This window comes from Anopheles ziemanni, unplaced genomic scaffold (assembly GCF_943734765.1).
Source record: "Anopheles ziemanni unplaced genomic scaffold, idAnoZiCoDA_A2_x.2 U_108, whole genome shotgun sequence".
Taxonomy (NCBI): domain Eukaryota; kingdom Metazoa; phylum Arthropoda; class Insecta; order Diptera; family Culicidae; genus Anopheles; species Anopheles ziemanni.
The window spans coordinates 4,994-22,959 of NW_026689980.1; the positions used below are offsets into that span (position 1 = coordinate 4,994).

A 17,966-nucleotide genomic window follows, 5' to 3' on the forward strand; every position below is an offset into this window, starting at 1 on the left:
TTTGCATCGTCTCATTCTCTTTAAAGTCACTTTAAGCACCTTCTAAACACCATTTTGCATCGTCTCATTCTCTTTAAAGTCACTTTAAGCACCTTCTAAACACCCTTTTGCATCGTCTCATTCTCTTTAAAGTCACCTTAAGCACCTTCTAAACACCATTTTGCATCGTCTCATTCTCTTTAAAGTCACCTTAAGCACCTTCTAAACACCATTTTGCATCGTCTCATTCTCTTTAAAGTGACTTTAAGCACCTTCTAAACACCATTTTGCATCGTCTCATTCTCTTTAAAGTCACTTTAAGCACCTTCTAAACACCATTTTGCATCGTCTCATTCTCTTTAAAGTCACTTTAAGCACCTTCTAAACCTCATTTTGCATCGTCTCATTCTCTTTAAAGTCACCTTAAGCACCTTCTAAACACCATTTTGCATCGTCTCATTCTCTTTAAAGTCACTTTAAGCACCTTCTAAAGACCATTTTGCATCGTCTCATTCTCTTTAAAGTCACTTTAAGCACCTTCTAAACCTCATTTTGCATCGTCTCATTCTCTTTAAAGTCACCTTAAGCACCTTCTAAACCTCATTTTGCATCGTCTCATTCTCTTTAACGTCACTTTAAGCACCTTCTAAACCTCATTTTGCATCGTCTCATTCTCTTTAAAGTCACCTTAAGCACCTTCTAAACCTCATTTTGCATCGTCTCATTCTCTTTAAAGTCACCCTAAGCAATTTCTAAACACCATTTTGCATCGTCTCATTCTCTTTAAAGTCACTTTAAGCACCTTCTAAACCTCATTTTGCATCGTCTCATTCTCTTTAAAGTAACCTTAAGCACCTTCTAAACACCATTTTGCATCGTCTCATTCTCTTTAAAGTCACTTTAAGCACCTTCTAAACCTCATTTTGCATCGTCTCATTCTCTTTAAAGTAACCTTAAGCACCTTATAAACACCATTTTGCATCGTCTCATTCTCTTTAAAGTCACTTTAAGCACCTTCTAAACCTCATTTTGCATCGTCTCATTCTCTTTAAAGTCACCTTAAGCACCTTCTAAACACCATTTTGCATCGTCTCATTCTCTTTAAAGTCACTTTAAGCACCTTCTAAACCTCATTTTGCATCGTCTCATTCTCTTTAAAGTCACCTTAAGCACCTTCTAAACCTCATTTTGCATCGTCTCATTCTCTTTAAAGTCACTTTAAGCACCTTCTAAACACCATTTTGCATCGTCTCATTCTCTTTAAAGTAACCTTAAGCACCTTCTAAACCTCATTTTGCATCGTCTCATTCTCTTTAAAGTCACCTTAAGCACCTTCTAAACCTCATTTTGCATCGTCTCATTCTCTTTAAAGTCACCTTAAGCACCTTCTAAACACCATTTTGCATCGTCTCATTCTCTTTAAAGTCACCTTAAGCACCTTCTAAACCTCATTTTGCATCGTCTCATTCTCTTTAAAGTCACCTTAAGCACCTTCTAAACCTCATTTTGCATCGTCTCATTCTCTTTAAAGTCACTTTAAGCACCTTCTAAACACCATTTTGCATCGTCTCATTCTCTTTAAAGTAACCTTAAGCACCTTCTAAACCTCATTTTGCATCGTCTCATTCTCTTTAAAGTCACCTTAAGCACCTTCTAAACACCATTTTGCATCGTCTCATTCTCTTTAAAGTCACTTTAAGCACCTTCTAAACACCCTTTTGCATCGTCTCATTCTCTTTAAAGTCACTTTAAGCACCTTCTAAACCTCATTTTGCATCGTCTCATTCTCTTTAAAGTCACTTTAAGCACCTTCTAAACCTCATTTTGCATCGTCTCATTCTCTTTAAAGTCACCTTAAGCACCTTCTAAACACCATTTTGCATCGTCTCATTCTCTTTAAAGTAACCTTAAGCACCTTCTAAACACCATTTTGCATCGTCTCATTCTCTTTAAAGTCACCTTAAGCACCTTCTAAACCTCATTTTGCATCGTCTCATTCTCTTTAAAGTCACCTTAAGCACCTTCTAAACACCATTTTGCATCGTCTCATTCTCTTTAAAGTCACTTTAAGCACCTTCTAAACCTCATTTTGCATCGTCTCATTCTCTTTAAAGTCACCTTAAGCACCTTCTAAACCTCATTTTGCATCGTCTCATTCTCTTTAAAGTCACTGGTGCATACACTACAACCTTAAGCACCTTCTAAACACCATTTTGCATCGTCTCATTCTCTTTAAAGTCACCTTAAGCACCTTCTAAACACCATTTTGCATCGTCTCATTCTCTTTAAAGTCACCTTAAGCACCTTCTAAACACCATTTTGCATCGTCTCATTCTCTTTAAAGTCACCTTAAGCACCTTCTAAACACCATTTTGCATCGTCTCATTCTCTTTAAAGTCACTTTAAGCACCTTCTAAACCTCATTTTGCATCGTCTCATTCTCTTTAAAGTCACCTTAAGCACCTTCTAAACACCATTTTGCTTCGTCTCATTCTCTTTAAAGTCACTTTAAGCACCTTCTAAACACCATTTTGCATCGTCTCATTCTCTTTAAAGTCACCTTAAGCACCTTCTAAACCTCATTTTGCATCGTCTCATTCTCTTTAAAGTCACTTTAAGCACCTTCTAAACCTCATTTTGCATCGTCTCATTCTCTTTAAAGTCACCTTAAGCACCTTCTAAACCTCATTCTGCATCGTCTCATTCTCTTTAAAGTCACCCTAAGCACCTTCTAAACACCATTTTGCATCGTCTCATTCTCTTTAAAGTCACTTTAAGCACCTTCTAAACCTCATTTTGCATCGTCTCATTCTCTTTAAAGTAACCTTAAGCACCTTCTAAACACCATTTTGCATCGTCTCATTCTCTTTAAAGTCACTTTAAGCACCTTCTAAACCTCATTTTGCATCGTCTCATTCTCTTTAAAGTCACTTTAAGCACCTTCTAAACACCATTTTGCATCGTCTCATTCTCTTTAAAGTCACCTTAAGCACCTTCTAAACCTCATTTTGCATCGTCTCATTCTCTTTAAAGTCACTTTAAGCACCTTCTAAACCTCATTTTGCATCGTCTCATTTTCTTTAAAGTCACCTTAAGCACCTTCTAAACACCATTTTGCATCGTCTCATTCTCTTTAAAGTCACTTTAAGCACCTTCTAAACACCATTTTGCATCGTCTCATTCTCTTTAAAGTCACTTTAAGCACCTTCTAAACACCATTTTGCATCGTCTCATTCTCTTTAAAGTCACTTTAAGCACCTTCTAAACCTCATTTTGCATCGTCTCATTCTCTTTAAAGTCACCTTAAGCACCTTCTAAACACCATTTTGCATCGTCTCATTCTCTTTAAAGTCACCTTAAGCACCTTCTAAACACCATTTTGCATCGTCTCATTCTCTTTAAAGTCACTTTAAGCACCTCCTAAACCACATTTTGCATCGTCTCATTCTCTTTAAAGTCACTTTAAGCACCTTCTAAACCTCATTCTGCATCGTCTCATTCTCTTTAAAGTCACTTTAAGCACCTTCTAAACACCATTTTGCATCGTCTCATTCTCTTTAAAGTCACCTTAAGCACCTTCTAAACACCATTTTGCATCGTCTCATTCTCTTTAAAGTCACCTTAAGCACCTTCTAAACCTCATTTTGCATCGTCTCATTCTCTTTAAAGTCACCTTAAGCACCTTCTAAACACCATTTTGCATCGTCTCATTCTCTTTAAAGTCACTTTAAGCACCTTCTAAACACCATTTTGCATCGTCTCATTCTCTTTAAAGTCACTTTAAGCACCTTCTAAACACCCTTTTGCATCGTCTCATTCTCTTTAAAGTCACTTTAAGCACCTTCTAAACCTCATTTTGCATCGTCTCATTCTCTTTAAAGTCACTTTAAGCACCTTCTAAACCTCATTTTGCATCGTCTCATTCTCTTTAAAGTCACTTTAAGCACCTTCTAAACACCATTTTGCATCGTCTCATTCTCTTTAAAGTCACTTTAAGCACCTTCTAAACCTCATTTTGCATCGTATCATTCTCTTTAAAGTCACCTTAAGCACCTTCTAAACACCATTTTGCATCGTCTCATTCTCTTTAAAGTCACTTTAAGCACCTTCTAAACACCATTTTGCATCGTCTCATTCTCTTTAAAGTCACCTTAAGCACCTTCTAAACACCATTTTGCATCGTCTCATTCTCTTTAAAGTCACCTTAAGCACCTTCTAAACACCATTTTGCATCGTCTCATTCTCTTTAAAGTCACCTTAAGCACCTTCTAAACCTCATTTTGCATCGTCTCATTCTCTTTAAAGTCACCTTAAGCACCTTCTAAACACCATTTTGCATCGTCTCATTCTCTTTAAAGTCACCTTAAGCACCTTCTAAACACCATTTTGCATCGTCTCATTCTCTTTAAAGTCACCTTAAGCACCTTCTAAACACCATTTTGCATCGTCTCATTCTCTTTAAAGTCACTTTAAGCACCTTCTAAACACCATTTTGCATCGTCTCATTCTCTTTAAAGTCACCTTAAGCACCTTCTAAACCTCATTTTGCATCGTCTCATTCTCTTTAAAGTCACCTTAAGCACCTTCTAAACACCATTTTGCATCGTCTCATTCTCTTTAAAGTCACTTTAAGCACCTTCTAAACCTCATTTTGCATCGTCTCATTCTCTTTAAAGTCACTTTAAGCACCTTCTAAACCTCATTTTGCATCGTCTCATTCTCTTTAAAGTCACCTTAAGCACCTTCTAAACCTCATTTTGCATCGTCTCATTCTCTTTAAAGTCACCTTAAGCACCTTCTAAACACCATTTTGCATCGTCTCATTCTCTTTAAAGTAACCTTAAGCACCTTCTAAACACCATTTTGCATCGTCTCATTCTCTTTAAAGTCACCTTAAGCACCTTCTAAACACCATTTTGCATCGTCTCATTCTCTTTAAAGTCACCTTAAGCACCTTCTAAACCTCATTTTGCATCGTCTCATTCTCTTTAAAGTCACTTTAAGCACCTTCTAAACCTCATTTTGCATCGTCTCATTCTCTTTAAAGTCACCTTAAGCACCTTCTAAACACCATTTTGCATCGTCTCATTCTCTTTAAAGTCACTTTAAGCACCTTCTAAACCTCATTTTGCATCGTCTCATTCTCTTTAAAGTCACCTTAAGCACCTTCTAAACACCATTTTGCATCGTCTCATTCTCTTTAAAGTCACCTTAAGCACCTTCAAAACCTCATTTTGCATCGTCTCATTCTCTTTAAAGTCACCTTAAGAACCTTCTAAACACCATTTTGCATCGTCTCATTCTCTTTAAAGTCACTTTAAGCACCTTCTAAACACCATTTTGCATCGTCTCATTCTCTTTAAAGTCACTTTAAGCACCTTCTAAACCTCATTTTGCATCGTCTCATTCTCTTTAAAGTCACCTTAAGCACCTTCTAAACCTCATTTTGCATCGTCTCATTCTCTTTAAAGTCACCTTAAGCACCTTCTAAACCTCATTTTGCATCGTCTCATTCTCTTTAAAGTCACCTTAAGCACCTTCTAAACACCATTTTGCATCGTCTCATTCTCTTTAAAGTCACCTTAAGCACCTTCTAAACCTCATTTTGCATCGTCTCATTCTCTTTAAAGTCACTTTAAGCACCTTCTAAACACCATTTTGCATCGTCTCATTCTCTTTAAAGTAACCTTAAGCACCTTCTAAACCTCATTTTGCATCGTCTCATTCTCTTTAAAGTCACCTTAAGCACCTTCTAAACACCATTTTGCATCGTCTCATTCTCTTTAAAGTCACCTTAAGCACCTTCTAAACACCATTTTGCATCGTCTCATTCTCTTTAAAGTCACCTTAAGCACCTTCTAAACACCATTTTGCATCGTTTCATTCTCTTTAAAGTCACTTTAAGCACCTTCTAAACCTCATTTTGCATCGTCTCATTCTCTTTAAAGTCACCTTAAGCACCTTCTAAACACCATTTTGCATCGTCTCATTCTCTTTAAAGTAACCTTAAGCACCTTCTAAACAACATTTTGCATCGTCTCATTCTCTTTAAAGTCACCTTAAGCACCTTCTAAACCTCATTTTGCATCGTCTCATTCTCTTTAAAGTCACCTTAAGCACCTTCTAAACCTCATTTTGCATCGTCTCATTCTCTTTAAAGTCACTTTAAGCACCTTCTAAACCTCATTTTGCATCGTCTCATTCTCTTTAAAGTCACCTTAAGCACCTTCTAAACACCATTTTGCATCGTCTCATTCTCTTTAAAGTCACCTTAAGCACCTTCTAAACACCATTTTGCATCGTCTCATTCTCTTTAAAGTCACTTTAAGCACCTTCTAAACACCATTTTGCATCGTCTCATTCTCTTTAAAGTCACTTTAAGCACCTTCTAAACACCATTTTGCATCGTCTCATTCTCTTTAAAGTCACCTTAAGCACCTTCTAAACCTCATTTTGCATCGTCTCATTCTCTTTAAAGTCACCTTAAGCACCTTCTAAACCTCATTTTGCATCGTCTCATTCTCTTTAAAGTCACTTTAAGCACCTTCTAAACACCATTTTGCATCGTCTCATTCTCTTTAAAGTCACTTTAAGCACCTTCTAAACACCCTTTTGCATCGTCTCATTCTCTTTAAAGTCACCTTAAGCACCTTCTAAACACCATTTTGCATCGTCTCATTCTCTTTAAAGTCACCTTAAGCACCTTCTAAACACCATTTTGCATCGTCTCATTCTCTTTAAAGTCACTTTAAGCACCTTCTAAACACCATTTTGCATCGTCTCATTCTCTTTAAAGTCACTTTAAGCACCTTCTAAACACCATTTTGCATCGTCTCATTCTCTTTAAAGTCACTTTAAGCACCTTCTAAACCTCATTTTGCATCGTCTCATTCTCTTTAAAGTCACCTTAAGCACCTTCTAAACACCATTTTGCATCGTCTCATTCTCTTTAAAGTCACTTTAAGCACCTTCTAAACACCATTTTGCATCGTCTCATTCTCTTTAAAGTCACTTTAAGCACCTTCTAAACCTCATTTTGCATCGTCTCATTCTCTTTAAAGTCACCTTAAGCACCTTCTAAACCTCATTTTGCATCGTCTCATTCTCTTTAACGTCACTTTAAGCACCTTCTAAACCTCATTTTGCATCGTCTCATTCTCTTTAAAGTCACCTTAAGCACCTTCTAAACCTCATTTTGCATCGTCTCATTCTCTTTAAAGTCACCCTAAGCAATTTCTAAACACCATTTTGCATCGTCTCATTCTCTTTAAAGTCACTTTAAGCACCTTCTAAACCTCATTTTGCATCGTCTCATTCTCTTTAAAGTAACCTTAAGCACCTTCTAAACACCATTTTGCATCGTCTCATTCTCTTTAAAGTCACTTTAAGCACCTTCTAAACCTCATTTTGCATCGTCTCATTCTCTTTAAAGTCACCTTAAGCACCTTCTAAACACCATTTTGCATCGTCTCATTCTCTTTAAAGTCACTTTAAGCACCTTCTAAACCTCATTTTGCATCGTCTCATTCTCTTTAAAGTCACCTTAAGCACCTTCTAAACACCATTTTGCATCGTCTCATTCTCTTTAAAGTCACTTTAAGCACCTTCTAAACCTCATTTTGCATCGTCTCATTCTCTTTAAAGTCACCTTAAGCACCTTCTAAACCTCATTTTGCATCGTCTCATTCTCTTTAAAGTCACTTTAAGCACCTTCTAAACACCATTTTGCATCGTCTCATTCTCTTTAAAGTAACCTTAAGCACCTTCTAAACCTCATTTTGCATCGTCTCATTCTCTTTAAAGTCACCTTAAGCACCTTCTAAACCTCATTTTGCATCGTCTCATTCTCTTTAAAGTCACCTTAAGCACCTTCTAAACACCATTTTGCATCGTCTCATTCTCTTTAAAGTCACCTTAAGCACCTTCTAAACCTCATTTTGCATCGTCTCATTCTCTTTAAAGTCACCTTAAGCACCTTCTAAACCTCATTTTGCATCGTCTCATTCTCTTTAAAGTCACTTTAAGCACCTTCTAAACACCATTTTGCATCGTCTCATTCTCTTTAAAGTAACCTTAAGCACCTTCTAAACCTCATTTTGCATCGTCTCATTCTCTTTAAAGTCACCTTAAGCACCTTCTAAACACCATTTTGCATCGTCTCATTCTCTTTAAAGTCACTTTAAGCACCTTCTAAACACCCTTTTGCATCGTCTCATTCTCTTTAAAGTCACTTTAAGCACCTTCTAAACCTCATTTTGCATCGTCTCATTCTCTTTAAAGTCACTTTAAGCACCTTCTAAACCTCATTTTGCATCGTCTCATTCTCTTTAAAGTCACCTTAAGCACCTTCTAAACACCATTTTGCATCGTCTCATTCTCTTTAAAGTAACCTTAAGCACCTTCTAAACACCATTTTGCATCGTCTCATTCTCTTTAAAGTCACCTTAAGCACCTTCTAAACCTCATTTTGCATCGTCTCATTCTCTTTAAAGTCACCTTAAGCACCTTCTAAACACCATTTTGCATCGTCTCATTCTCTTTAAAGTCACTTTAAGCACCTTCTAAACCTCATTTTGCATCGTCTCATTCTCTTTAAAGTCACCTTAAGCACCTTCTAAACCTCATTTTGCATCGTCTCATTCTCTTTAAAGTCACTGGTGCATAAACTACAACCTTAAGCACCTTCTAAACACCATTTTGCATCGTCTCATTCTCTTTAAAGTCACCTTAAGCACCTTCTAAACCTCATTTTGCATCGTCTCATTCTCTTTAAAGTCACCTTAAGCACCTTCTAAACACCATTTTGCATCGTCTCATTCTCTTTAAAGTCACCTTAAGCACCTTCTAAACACCATTTTGCATCGTCTCATTCTCTTTAAAGTCACTTTAAGCACCTTCTAAACCTCATTTTGCATCGTCTCATTCTCTTTAAAGTCACCTTAAGCACCTTCTAAACACCATTTTGCATCGTCTCATTCTCTTTAAAGTCACTTTAAGCACCTTCTAAACACCATTTTGCATCGTCTCATTCTCTTTAAAGTCACCTTAAGCACCTTCTAAACCTCATTTTGCATCGTCTCATTCTCTTTAAAGTCACTTTAAGCACCTTCTAAACCTCATTTTGCATCGTCTCATTCTCTTTAAAGTCACCTTAAGCACCTTCTAAACCTCATTCTGCATCGTCTCATTCTCTTTAAAGTCACCCTAAGCACCTTCTAAACACCATTTTGCATCGTCTCATTCTCTTTAAAGTCACTTTAAGCACCTTCTAAACCTCATTTTGCATCGTCTCATTCTCTTTAAAGTAACCTTAAGCACCTTCTAAACACCATTTTGCATCGTCTCATTCTCTTTAAAGTCACTTTAAGCACCTTCTAAACCTCATTTTGCATCGTCTCATTCTCTTTAAAGTCACTTTAAGCACCTTCTAAACACCATTTTGCATCGTCTCATTCTCTTTAAAGTCACTTTAAGCACCTTCTAAACACCATTTTGCATCGTCTCATTCTCTTTAAAGTCACTTTAAGCACCTTCTAAACCTCATTTTGCATCGTCTCATTTTCTTTAAAGTCACCTTAAGCACCTTCTAAACCTCATTTTGCATCGTCTCATTCTCTTTAAAGTCACCTTAAGCACCTTCTAAACACCATTTTGCATCGTCTCATTCTCTTTAAAGTCACTTTAAGCACCTTCTAAACACCATTTTGCATCGTCTCATTCTCTTTAAAGTCACTTTAAGCACCTTCTAAACCTCATTTTGCATCGTCTCATTCTCTTTAAAGTCACCTTAAGCACCTTCTAAACACCATTTTGCATCGTCTCATTCTCTTTAAAGTCACCTTAAGCACCTTCTAAACACCATTTTGCATCGTCTCATTCTCTTTAAAGTCACTTTAAGCACCTCCTAAACCACATTTTGCATCGTCTCATTCTCTTTAAAGTCACTGATCAGGCAAAAATTGACACTCAAACACGTAAACAAAAACATAGGCAATTATGGCAATTACGGCCATAATTGATTTATAGGGCCGAACCCGTTACGTCAAAAAGGGGAACTAAAAGGGAGTTACAAAAAGGTTATAAAAGATAGTTGCAATAAAGCAAAACTCTCTCTTCCACCAAAAATCACCCGGGTAATTATAAAACGCAGCTGAAGCCATCCGAAACATACCCCGAAAGAAAACTCGCGCAAGAACATTGGTGCCGTGACCAGGATTCTTGAAATACGAACGTTGGTTAACTTTATCTTCGCGATTTCGGGCCGTTTTCATTGCGCGATACCATAAACGCTACGTACGCCGTTTTTCGATTCAAAATGCCCGCGGAACCCATCATCCTTTCGTCGAGAAGAGCGATCCTTCTCGTTTCACTTAGCCGTTACGAAAGCTTCGTTCGCGATTTTCAACAAGACCGTGATCTTGTTGAAGTAGAAGCCAGAATATCCAAGTTCGAAAGGTTATGTGAAGATCTTGAAAAGCTGCAGCAGGAGCTTGAAGACGGAGCTACAACCGAAGAGGAGGTCAAGCAAAATGAAGCTCTTCGCGCCGATTTCGAGCCTCGTTTGATACGGGTGGAAGCAGAACTGAAGGCAAAAAGACCCTCACAAGGCTCGTCATTTAATGCCACCGGTAATTCCTTGGCTGGTATTAAACTTCCGACCATATCACTGCCTCAGTTTCATGGGGATTACATGGAATGGCTTACGTTTCGGGACACGTTCGAGTGTCTGATTCACGACAACCGTGATCTTCCCGCCATCCAAAAGTTTCATTACTTGCGCGCAGCGATTAAGGGTGAAGCAGCACAAGTGATAGAAGCGATCACTATTAGCGCGGCAAATTACGAGATAGCGTGGCAGGCATTAACGGCGCGCTACTCCAACGAATATTTATTGAAAAAACGTCACTTGCAAGCACTGTTCACTATGACGCCCGCGAAAAGGGAAACCGCGACCGCACTGCACCTCTTAGTGGACGAGTTCGAACGGCACAAGAAAACCCTTGACCATCTTGGGGAAAGGACGGATACATGGGGTGTTTTGCTGGAACACTTGTTGTGCACCAAGTTGCCAACAAGCACACTGAGGGACTGGGAGGAGCACGCATCAAACGAAGAAAGCCCGACGTATGCTAGCCTGATTGTTTTCTTGCAGCGCCGTATGCGAGTGCTTGAAACGCTATCGGTGAACAAGGAGCAGGATGTCAGTTTTAGCGAAGCGCAACATCATACAAAACGGATGCCACCCACGCGGCTAGGAAGCTTTGCAGCGGCATCAAATGCTGTACGCAAATGCTCTCTGTGCGATTCAGAGCATTTTATTGCAAAGTGTTCCCGATTCATTGCATTGAGCCCGAACGAACGCCATCGCACCGTAATGAACGCACGATTATGTTTGAATTGCCTTCGAGACAATCACCGCGCCCGCGACTGCACTTCGCAGTACAAATGCCGCCACTGTAATTCACAACACCACACTATGTTGCACTCACACACGTCACAGGATCACTCTGCCGGAACATTCTCCACTGCCATGCCAGCTGCGAGCATTGGACCAGCCACTAACGATCACACGGCAAATCTTCAGCGAACTTTCGCAGCAGCAATGGAGCGAGCACCAACGCAGGTTTTGCTCCAAACTGCCATCATCAATATAGTTGATTCTTTCGGATTAGTTCATCCAGCTCGAGCACTTTTGGACAGTGCCTCGCAGCCTGATATGATAAGCAGTCAGCTCGCTCATCGACTGAGGCTAAAAAGAAAGAAGGTTAATGTTATGCTGCAGGGTGCAGGCCAATCTACCCGTCCGCTGAAAGAATCCGTTCACGCGAAGATTGCCTCACGAACGAAACAGTTTGAAGTGGGTGTCGAATTTTTGATTGTCGACAAGTTGATGGCTAATCTGCCGCTGCGGGACGTTAACACGACGAGCTGGAACATCCCGTCCGAGTTGATCCTAGCCGATCCAGAGTTCTACAAATCTTCGGCAATCGACATTATTCTTGGCGCTCGACATTATGCTGCTTTCTTCGAAGGTAGCGCCCAGCTCAAACTAGCACCTACCCTTCCAACTCTGCAGGAAAGCGTATTCGGATGGGTCGTCACTGGTTCGATTGGATCGCCAGAGCCTTCGGAAGGCACTTCTAATGTTGCTCACACGACAGCTGTAATTTGTATGACAACTCTAGAAGAATCCATCGAGCGGTTTTTCAAATCAGAAGAGTTATGGTTCAACGATGGCTACTCACCCGAAGAACGCCAATGTGAGGCTATTTACCGAAACACAACCCAGCGGGATCCATCGGGTCGATACATAGTTCGTCTTCCGAAGCAACCAGATTTCTTTGACAAACTTGGACTGTCAAGGGATATGGCTTTGAACCGCTTCATACTTCTCGAAAGAAGACTCCAACGTGATCCAGACCTAAAAGAAGAATACCACAAGTTCATGAAAGAGTACTTGGAACTGGGGCACATGACTCCCACGTCTCCAGCAGACAATGATCACGGGTATTACTTACCGCACCATCCCGTTTTGAAAGAATCTAGTACGACGACAAAGCTCCGGGTCGTTTTCGACGGATCAGCGAAGACATCTACTGGATATTCGCTAAACGATGCATTGCGTGTCGGTCCAGTAGTGCAAGACCAGTTGCTGGATATAATTCTTCGTTTTCGCACCTACAAAGTAGCGCTCGTTGGTGACATCGCGAAAATGTACAGGCAGATAGAAGTCCATCCTGATGACCGTCGGTTTCAACGCGTGTTGTTTCGATTCTCACCGGATGCTTCAGTGGAGACTTACGAGCTGAATACGGTGACCTACGGGCTTGCTCCATCTTCTTTTTTGGCTACGCGTACGTTGCTGCAGTTGGCCGAGGATGAAGGCACGAACTTTCCGCATGCTGCACAAGCTTTGGTTCAAAATTTCTACGTGGACGACTTCATCGGTGGTGCTGATTCAGAGGAGCAAGCAAAGCAGCTACGAGAGGAGCTCGATGAATTGTTAAAAAAGGGTGGATTCTCTCTGCGAAAATGGACCTCTAGTAAGTTGGCCGTGCTCTCTGGTTTGACGGAGGATCAGATCGGAACGCAGTCAACGCTTCAATTTATGCCCGACGAGAAGATAAAGGCACTCGGTATCGCTTGGGAGCCCGAAGCTGACGTTTTATCCTTCGAGTCGCGGATCGACGCCGACACCAGCTACCCCACAATGCGGTTAATATTCTCTGGCATCTCCCGAATGTTCGATCCGATAGGATTGATATCGCCGATCATCATTCGCGCTAAGTTGCTGATGCAGGAATTGTGGGTGCAGAAGCCTGGCTGGGATAATCCTGTTCCTGACAGCATCTACAAAAAGTGGACATCAATTAAATCCGACTGGCCAATTATTTCCGGTTATAAAAGTGATCGCTACGCTCTCTTACCTGATTCTCGCGTTCAGTTACATACGTTTTGTGATGCCTCCGAAGCCGCGTTCGGTGCATGTATTTACTCGCGTTGTGAAAACAAACAAGGACACGTACGAATCTCGCTATTGGCATCGAAGTCACGTTTAGCACCACTAAAACGGGTTACATTACCGCGATTAGAACTTAATGCAGCCGTTACAGGAGCGCATTTATACGATCGTGTGAAGCAGGCGATGGGACTCGAATCAGCGGAGTCATATTTTTGGTCCGACTCGACAGTTACGCTGCATTGGCTGAGTTCACCGCCCAACAATTGGAAAACGTATGTAGGCAATCGCGTCGCGGAGGTGCAAGCCTACTCACATCTCCATCCCTGGAAACACATTGCGGGATGTTCGAATCCTGCTGATTTGGTATCACGAGGCGTGACCGCAGCAGATTTCGTGAAAAGTGCACTGTGGAGCAGCGGTCCAGAGTGGTTAATTCGTCCAGCGTCTGAATGGCCAAATTCAACACCAACGGTTGCGGATGGTGCCGAGCTAGAGATTCGTCAAGTGAGTGCAGCGGTTGCCGTCATCGAGACAGTGCATCCTTGGTTCGAGCGGTACTCATCATACACCAAGCTTCTACGCGTCATTGGGTATTGCCTTAGATTCGTGCGCAATGCTAAGGAGAAGTGCCGTACTCGCCGCGATCCATTGGAGCTCCCAGCGTCATCAACTATCACTCCGGACCTCATGGAAGCTGCTAAAACTGTGCTATGCAAGCTGGCACAGCAAGACGCATTTCCAACGGAGCTCGAGCGGTTGAGGAAGCGTGAGGTGGTTCCAAAGCGCTCACCACTTAGACGTCTGAGCCCGTTCATCGACAGCGAAGGAGTTATGAGAGTAGGAGGACGCCTCAAGCTCTCACAACTGCCTTATCAATCGAAACATCCAATTCTTCTGCCCAAGAAGCACATCTTCGCACGCCGCATCGCAGAGCACCTTCATAGAGAACTCATACATGGTGGCGGAAGATTGCTGCTTTCCCAGATTCGCGAAGAATTTTGGCCACTCGAAGGACGACATCTGGTGAAAAGCGTCGTTAGACACTGCTTACGATGCATTCGCCAACAGCCCATACTTGAGCAGCAACAAATCGGGCAGTTACCATCATCGCGGATCACACCGAATCGACCGTTCGCGACCATCGGAGTGGACTATGCTGGGCCGATCTACCTACGACCGATCCACAAACGAGCAGAGCCCGCCAAAGCATACCTCTGCGTATTTGTTTGCTTTGCTACGAAGGCTGTTCACCTGGAACTAGTGGGTGATTTGACCACTGCTGGTTTCCTAGCATCACTTCGACGGTTTGCATCGCGCCGAGGACGTCCGTCCCATATCTACTCGGACAACGGTAAAAACTTCGAAGGCGCAGCCCGGGAGCTTAGTGAGCTATTCGAGATGCTCCATGATGAGGAGCAAAGCAACATCATCGTTTCGACTTGTGCTGATATGGGCATCACTTGGCACTTCAGTCCACCAAGGGCTCCACACTTTGGCGGATTGTGGGAAGCTGCAGTGAAGACCGCCAAAAGACACCTGTTTCGCCAGCTGGGCAGCACGAGACTGCCTTATGAAGGATACATCACTGTGCTGCACCAAATAGAGGCAGCAATGAATTCGCGTCCGCTGTTACCTATGTCGGACGACCCCAACGATTTAGCCGCTTTAACACCTGCACATTTTCTTATAGGTACATCCATGAACGCCATCCCCGAGCCGGACTATTCAAACCGAAAGACGTACACCCTGAGCGAGTGGCAGAAGTGGCAACTGCTCGTCCAGCGCTTCTGGAAACATTGGGCCAGCGAGTATCTACAAGAGATGCAAAGGGATACGATGAAGACCTGCAGCAATTCAGATTTCTCACCTGGCAGACTGGCAATCCTGATGGACGAGGCTCTTCCTACAACACAATGGCCACTCGCGCGGATAGTTGAGACACACCCCGGCACGGATAGTTTGACACGTGTGGTAACATTAAGAACTGCAAAGGGAATTTCGGTTAGGCCAATCGCTAAAATTTGCTTGCTACCGGAGGCAACAAACTGAGCTTATCACCACGTGGAGAATAATTGTTGACGAGTGTCAAGGGGGCGGAGGATGATCAGGCAAAAATTGACATTCAAACACGTAAACAAAAACATAGGCAATTATGGCAATTACGGCCATAATTGATTTATAGGGCCGAACCCGTTACGTCAAAAAGGGGAACTAAAAGGGAGTTACAAAAAGGTTATAAAAGATAGTTGCAATAAAGCAAAACTCTCTCTTCCACCAAAAATCACCCGGGTAATTATAAAACGCAGCTGAAGCCATCCGAAACATACCCCGAAAGAAAACTCGCGCAAGAACAGTCACTTTAAGCACCTTCTAAACACCATTTTGCATCGTCTCATTCTCTTTAAAGTCACTTTAAGCACCTTCTAAACACCATTTTGCATCGTCTCATTCTCTTTAAAGTCACTTTAAGCACCTTCTAAACCTCATTTTGCATCGTCTCATTCTCTTTAAAGTCACCTTAAGCACCTTCTAAACCTCATTTTGCATCGTCTCATTCTCTTTAAAGTCACCTTAAGCACCTTCTAAACACCATTTTGCATCGTCTCATTCTCTTTAAAGTCACCTTAAGCACCTTCTAAACCTCATTTTGCATCGTCTCATTCTCTTTAAAGTCACTTTAAGCACCTTCTTAACCTCATTTTGCATCGTCTCATTCTCTTTAAAGTCACTTTAAGCACCTTCTAAACCTCATTTTGCATCGTCTCATTCTCTTTAAAGTCACCTTAAGCACCTTCTAAACACCATTTTGCATCGTCTCATTCTCTTTAAAGTCACCTTAAGCACCTTCTAAACACCATTTTGCATCGTCTCATTCTCTTTAAAGTCACTTTAAGCACCTTCTAAACCTCATTTTGCATCGTCTCATTCTCTTTAAAGTCACCTTAAGCACCTTCTAAACCTCATTTTGCATCGTCTCATTCTCTTTAAAGTCACTTTAAGCACCTTCTTAACCTCATTTTGCATCGTCTCATTCTCTTTAAAGTCACTTTAAGCACCTTCTAAACCTCATTTTGCATCGTCTCATTCTCTTTAAAGTCACCTTAAGCACCTTCTAAACACCATTTTGCATCGTCTCATTCTCTTTAAAGTCACCTTAAGCACCTTCTAAACACCATTTTGCATCGTCTCATTCTCTTTAAAGTCACTTTAAGCACCTTCTAAACCTCATTTTGCATCGTCTCATTCTCTTTAAAGTCACTTTAAGCACCTTCTAAACCTCATTTTGCATCGTCTCATTCTCTTTAAAGTCACTTTAAGCACCTTCTTAAACTCATTTTGCATCGTCTCATTCTCTTTAAAGTCACTTTAAGCACCTTCTAAACCTCATTTTGCATCGTCTCATTCTCTTTAAAGTCACCTTAAGCACCTTCTAAACACCATTTTGCATCGTCTCATTCTCTTTAAAGTCACCTTAAGCACCTTCTAAACACCATTTTGCATCGTCTCATTCTCTTTAAAGTCACTTTAAGCACCTTCTAAACCTCATTTTGCATCGTCTCATTCTCTTTAAAGTCACTTTAAGCACCTTCTAAACACCATTTTGCATCGTCTCATTCTCTTTAAAGTCACTTTAAGCACCTTCTAAACCTCATTTTGCATCGTCTCATTCTCTTTAAAGTCACCTTAAGCACCTTCTAAACACCATTTTGCATCGTCTCATTCTCTTTAAAGTCACTTTAAGCACCTTCTAAACCTCATTTTGCATCGTCTCATTCTCTTTAAAGTCACTTTAAGCACCTTCTAAACCTCATTTTGCATCGTCTCATTCTCTTTAAAGTCACTTTAAGCACCTTCTAAACCTCATTTTGCATCGTCTCATTCTCTTTAAAGTCACCTTAAGCACCTTCTAAACACCATTTTGCATCGTCTCATTCTCTTTAAAGTCACTTTAAGCACCTTCTAAACACCATTTTGCATCGTCTCATTCTCTTTAAAGTCACCTTAAGCACCTTCTAAACACCATTTTGCATCGTCTCATTCTCTTTAAAGTCACTTTAAGCACCTTCTAAACCTCATTTTGCATCGTCTCATTCTCTTTAAAGTCACCTTAAGCACCTTCTAAACACCATTTTGCATCGTCTCATTCTCTTTAAAGTCACTTTAAGCACCTTCTAAAGACCATTTTGCATCGTCTCATTCTCTTTAAAGTCACTTTAAGCACCTTCTAAACCTCATTTTGCATCGTCTCATTCTCTTTAAAGTCACTTTAAGCACCTTCTAAACACCATTTTGCATCGTCTCATTCTCTTTAAAGTCACCTTAAGCACCTTCTAAACACCATTTTGCATCGTCTCATTCTCTTTAAAGTCACTTTAAGCACCTTCTAAACCTCATTTTGCATCGTCTCATTCTCTTTAAAGTCACCTTAAGCACCTTCTAAACACCATTTTGCATCGTCTCATTCTCTTTAAAGTCACTTTAAGCACCTTCTAAACCTCATTTTGCATCGTCTCATTCTCTTTAA

General features: G+C 40.8%; 1 protein-coding gene across 1 annotated transcript; it reads left to right on the plus strand.

Moving 5' to 3' along the window:
- Positions 1 to 10,294: 10,294 nt before the first annotated feature.
- LOC131292817 (uncharacterized) lies at positions 10,295 to 15,412 on the plus strand (the record flags this gene model as incomplete). The annotated part of the gene is made up of 2 exons (XM_058320901.1): positions 10,295 to 11,179; positions 11,480 to 15,412. Coding segments are annotated over exons 1-2 (4,818 nt in total), but the record flags the coding sequence as incomplete, so codon positions are not given.
- Positions 15,413 to 17,966: the final 2,554 nt, after the last annotated feature.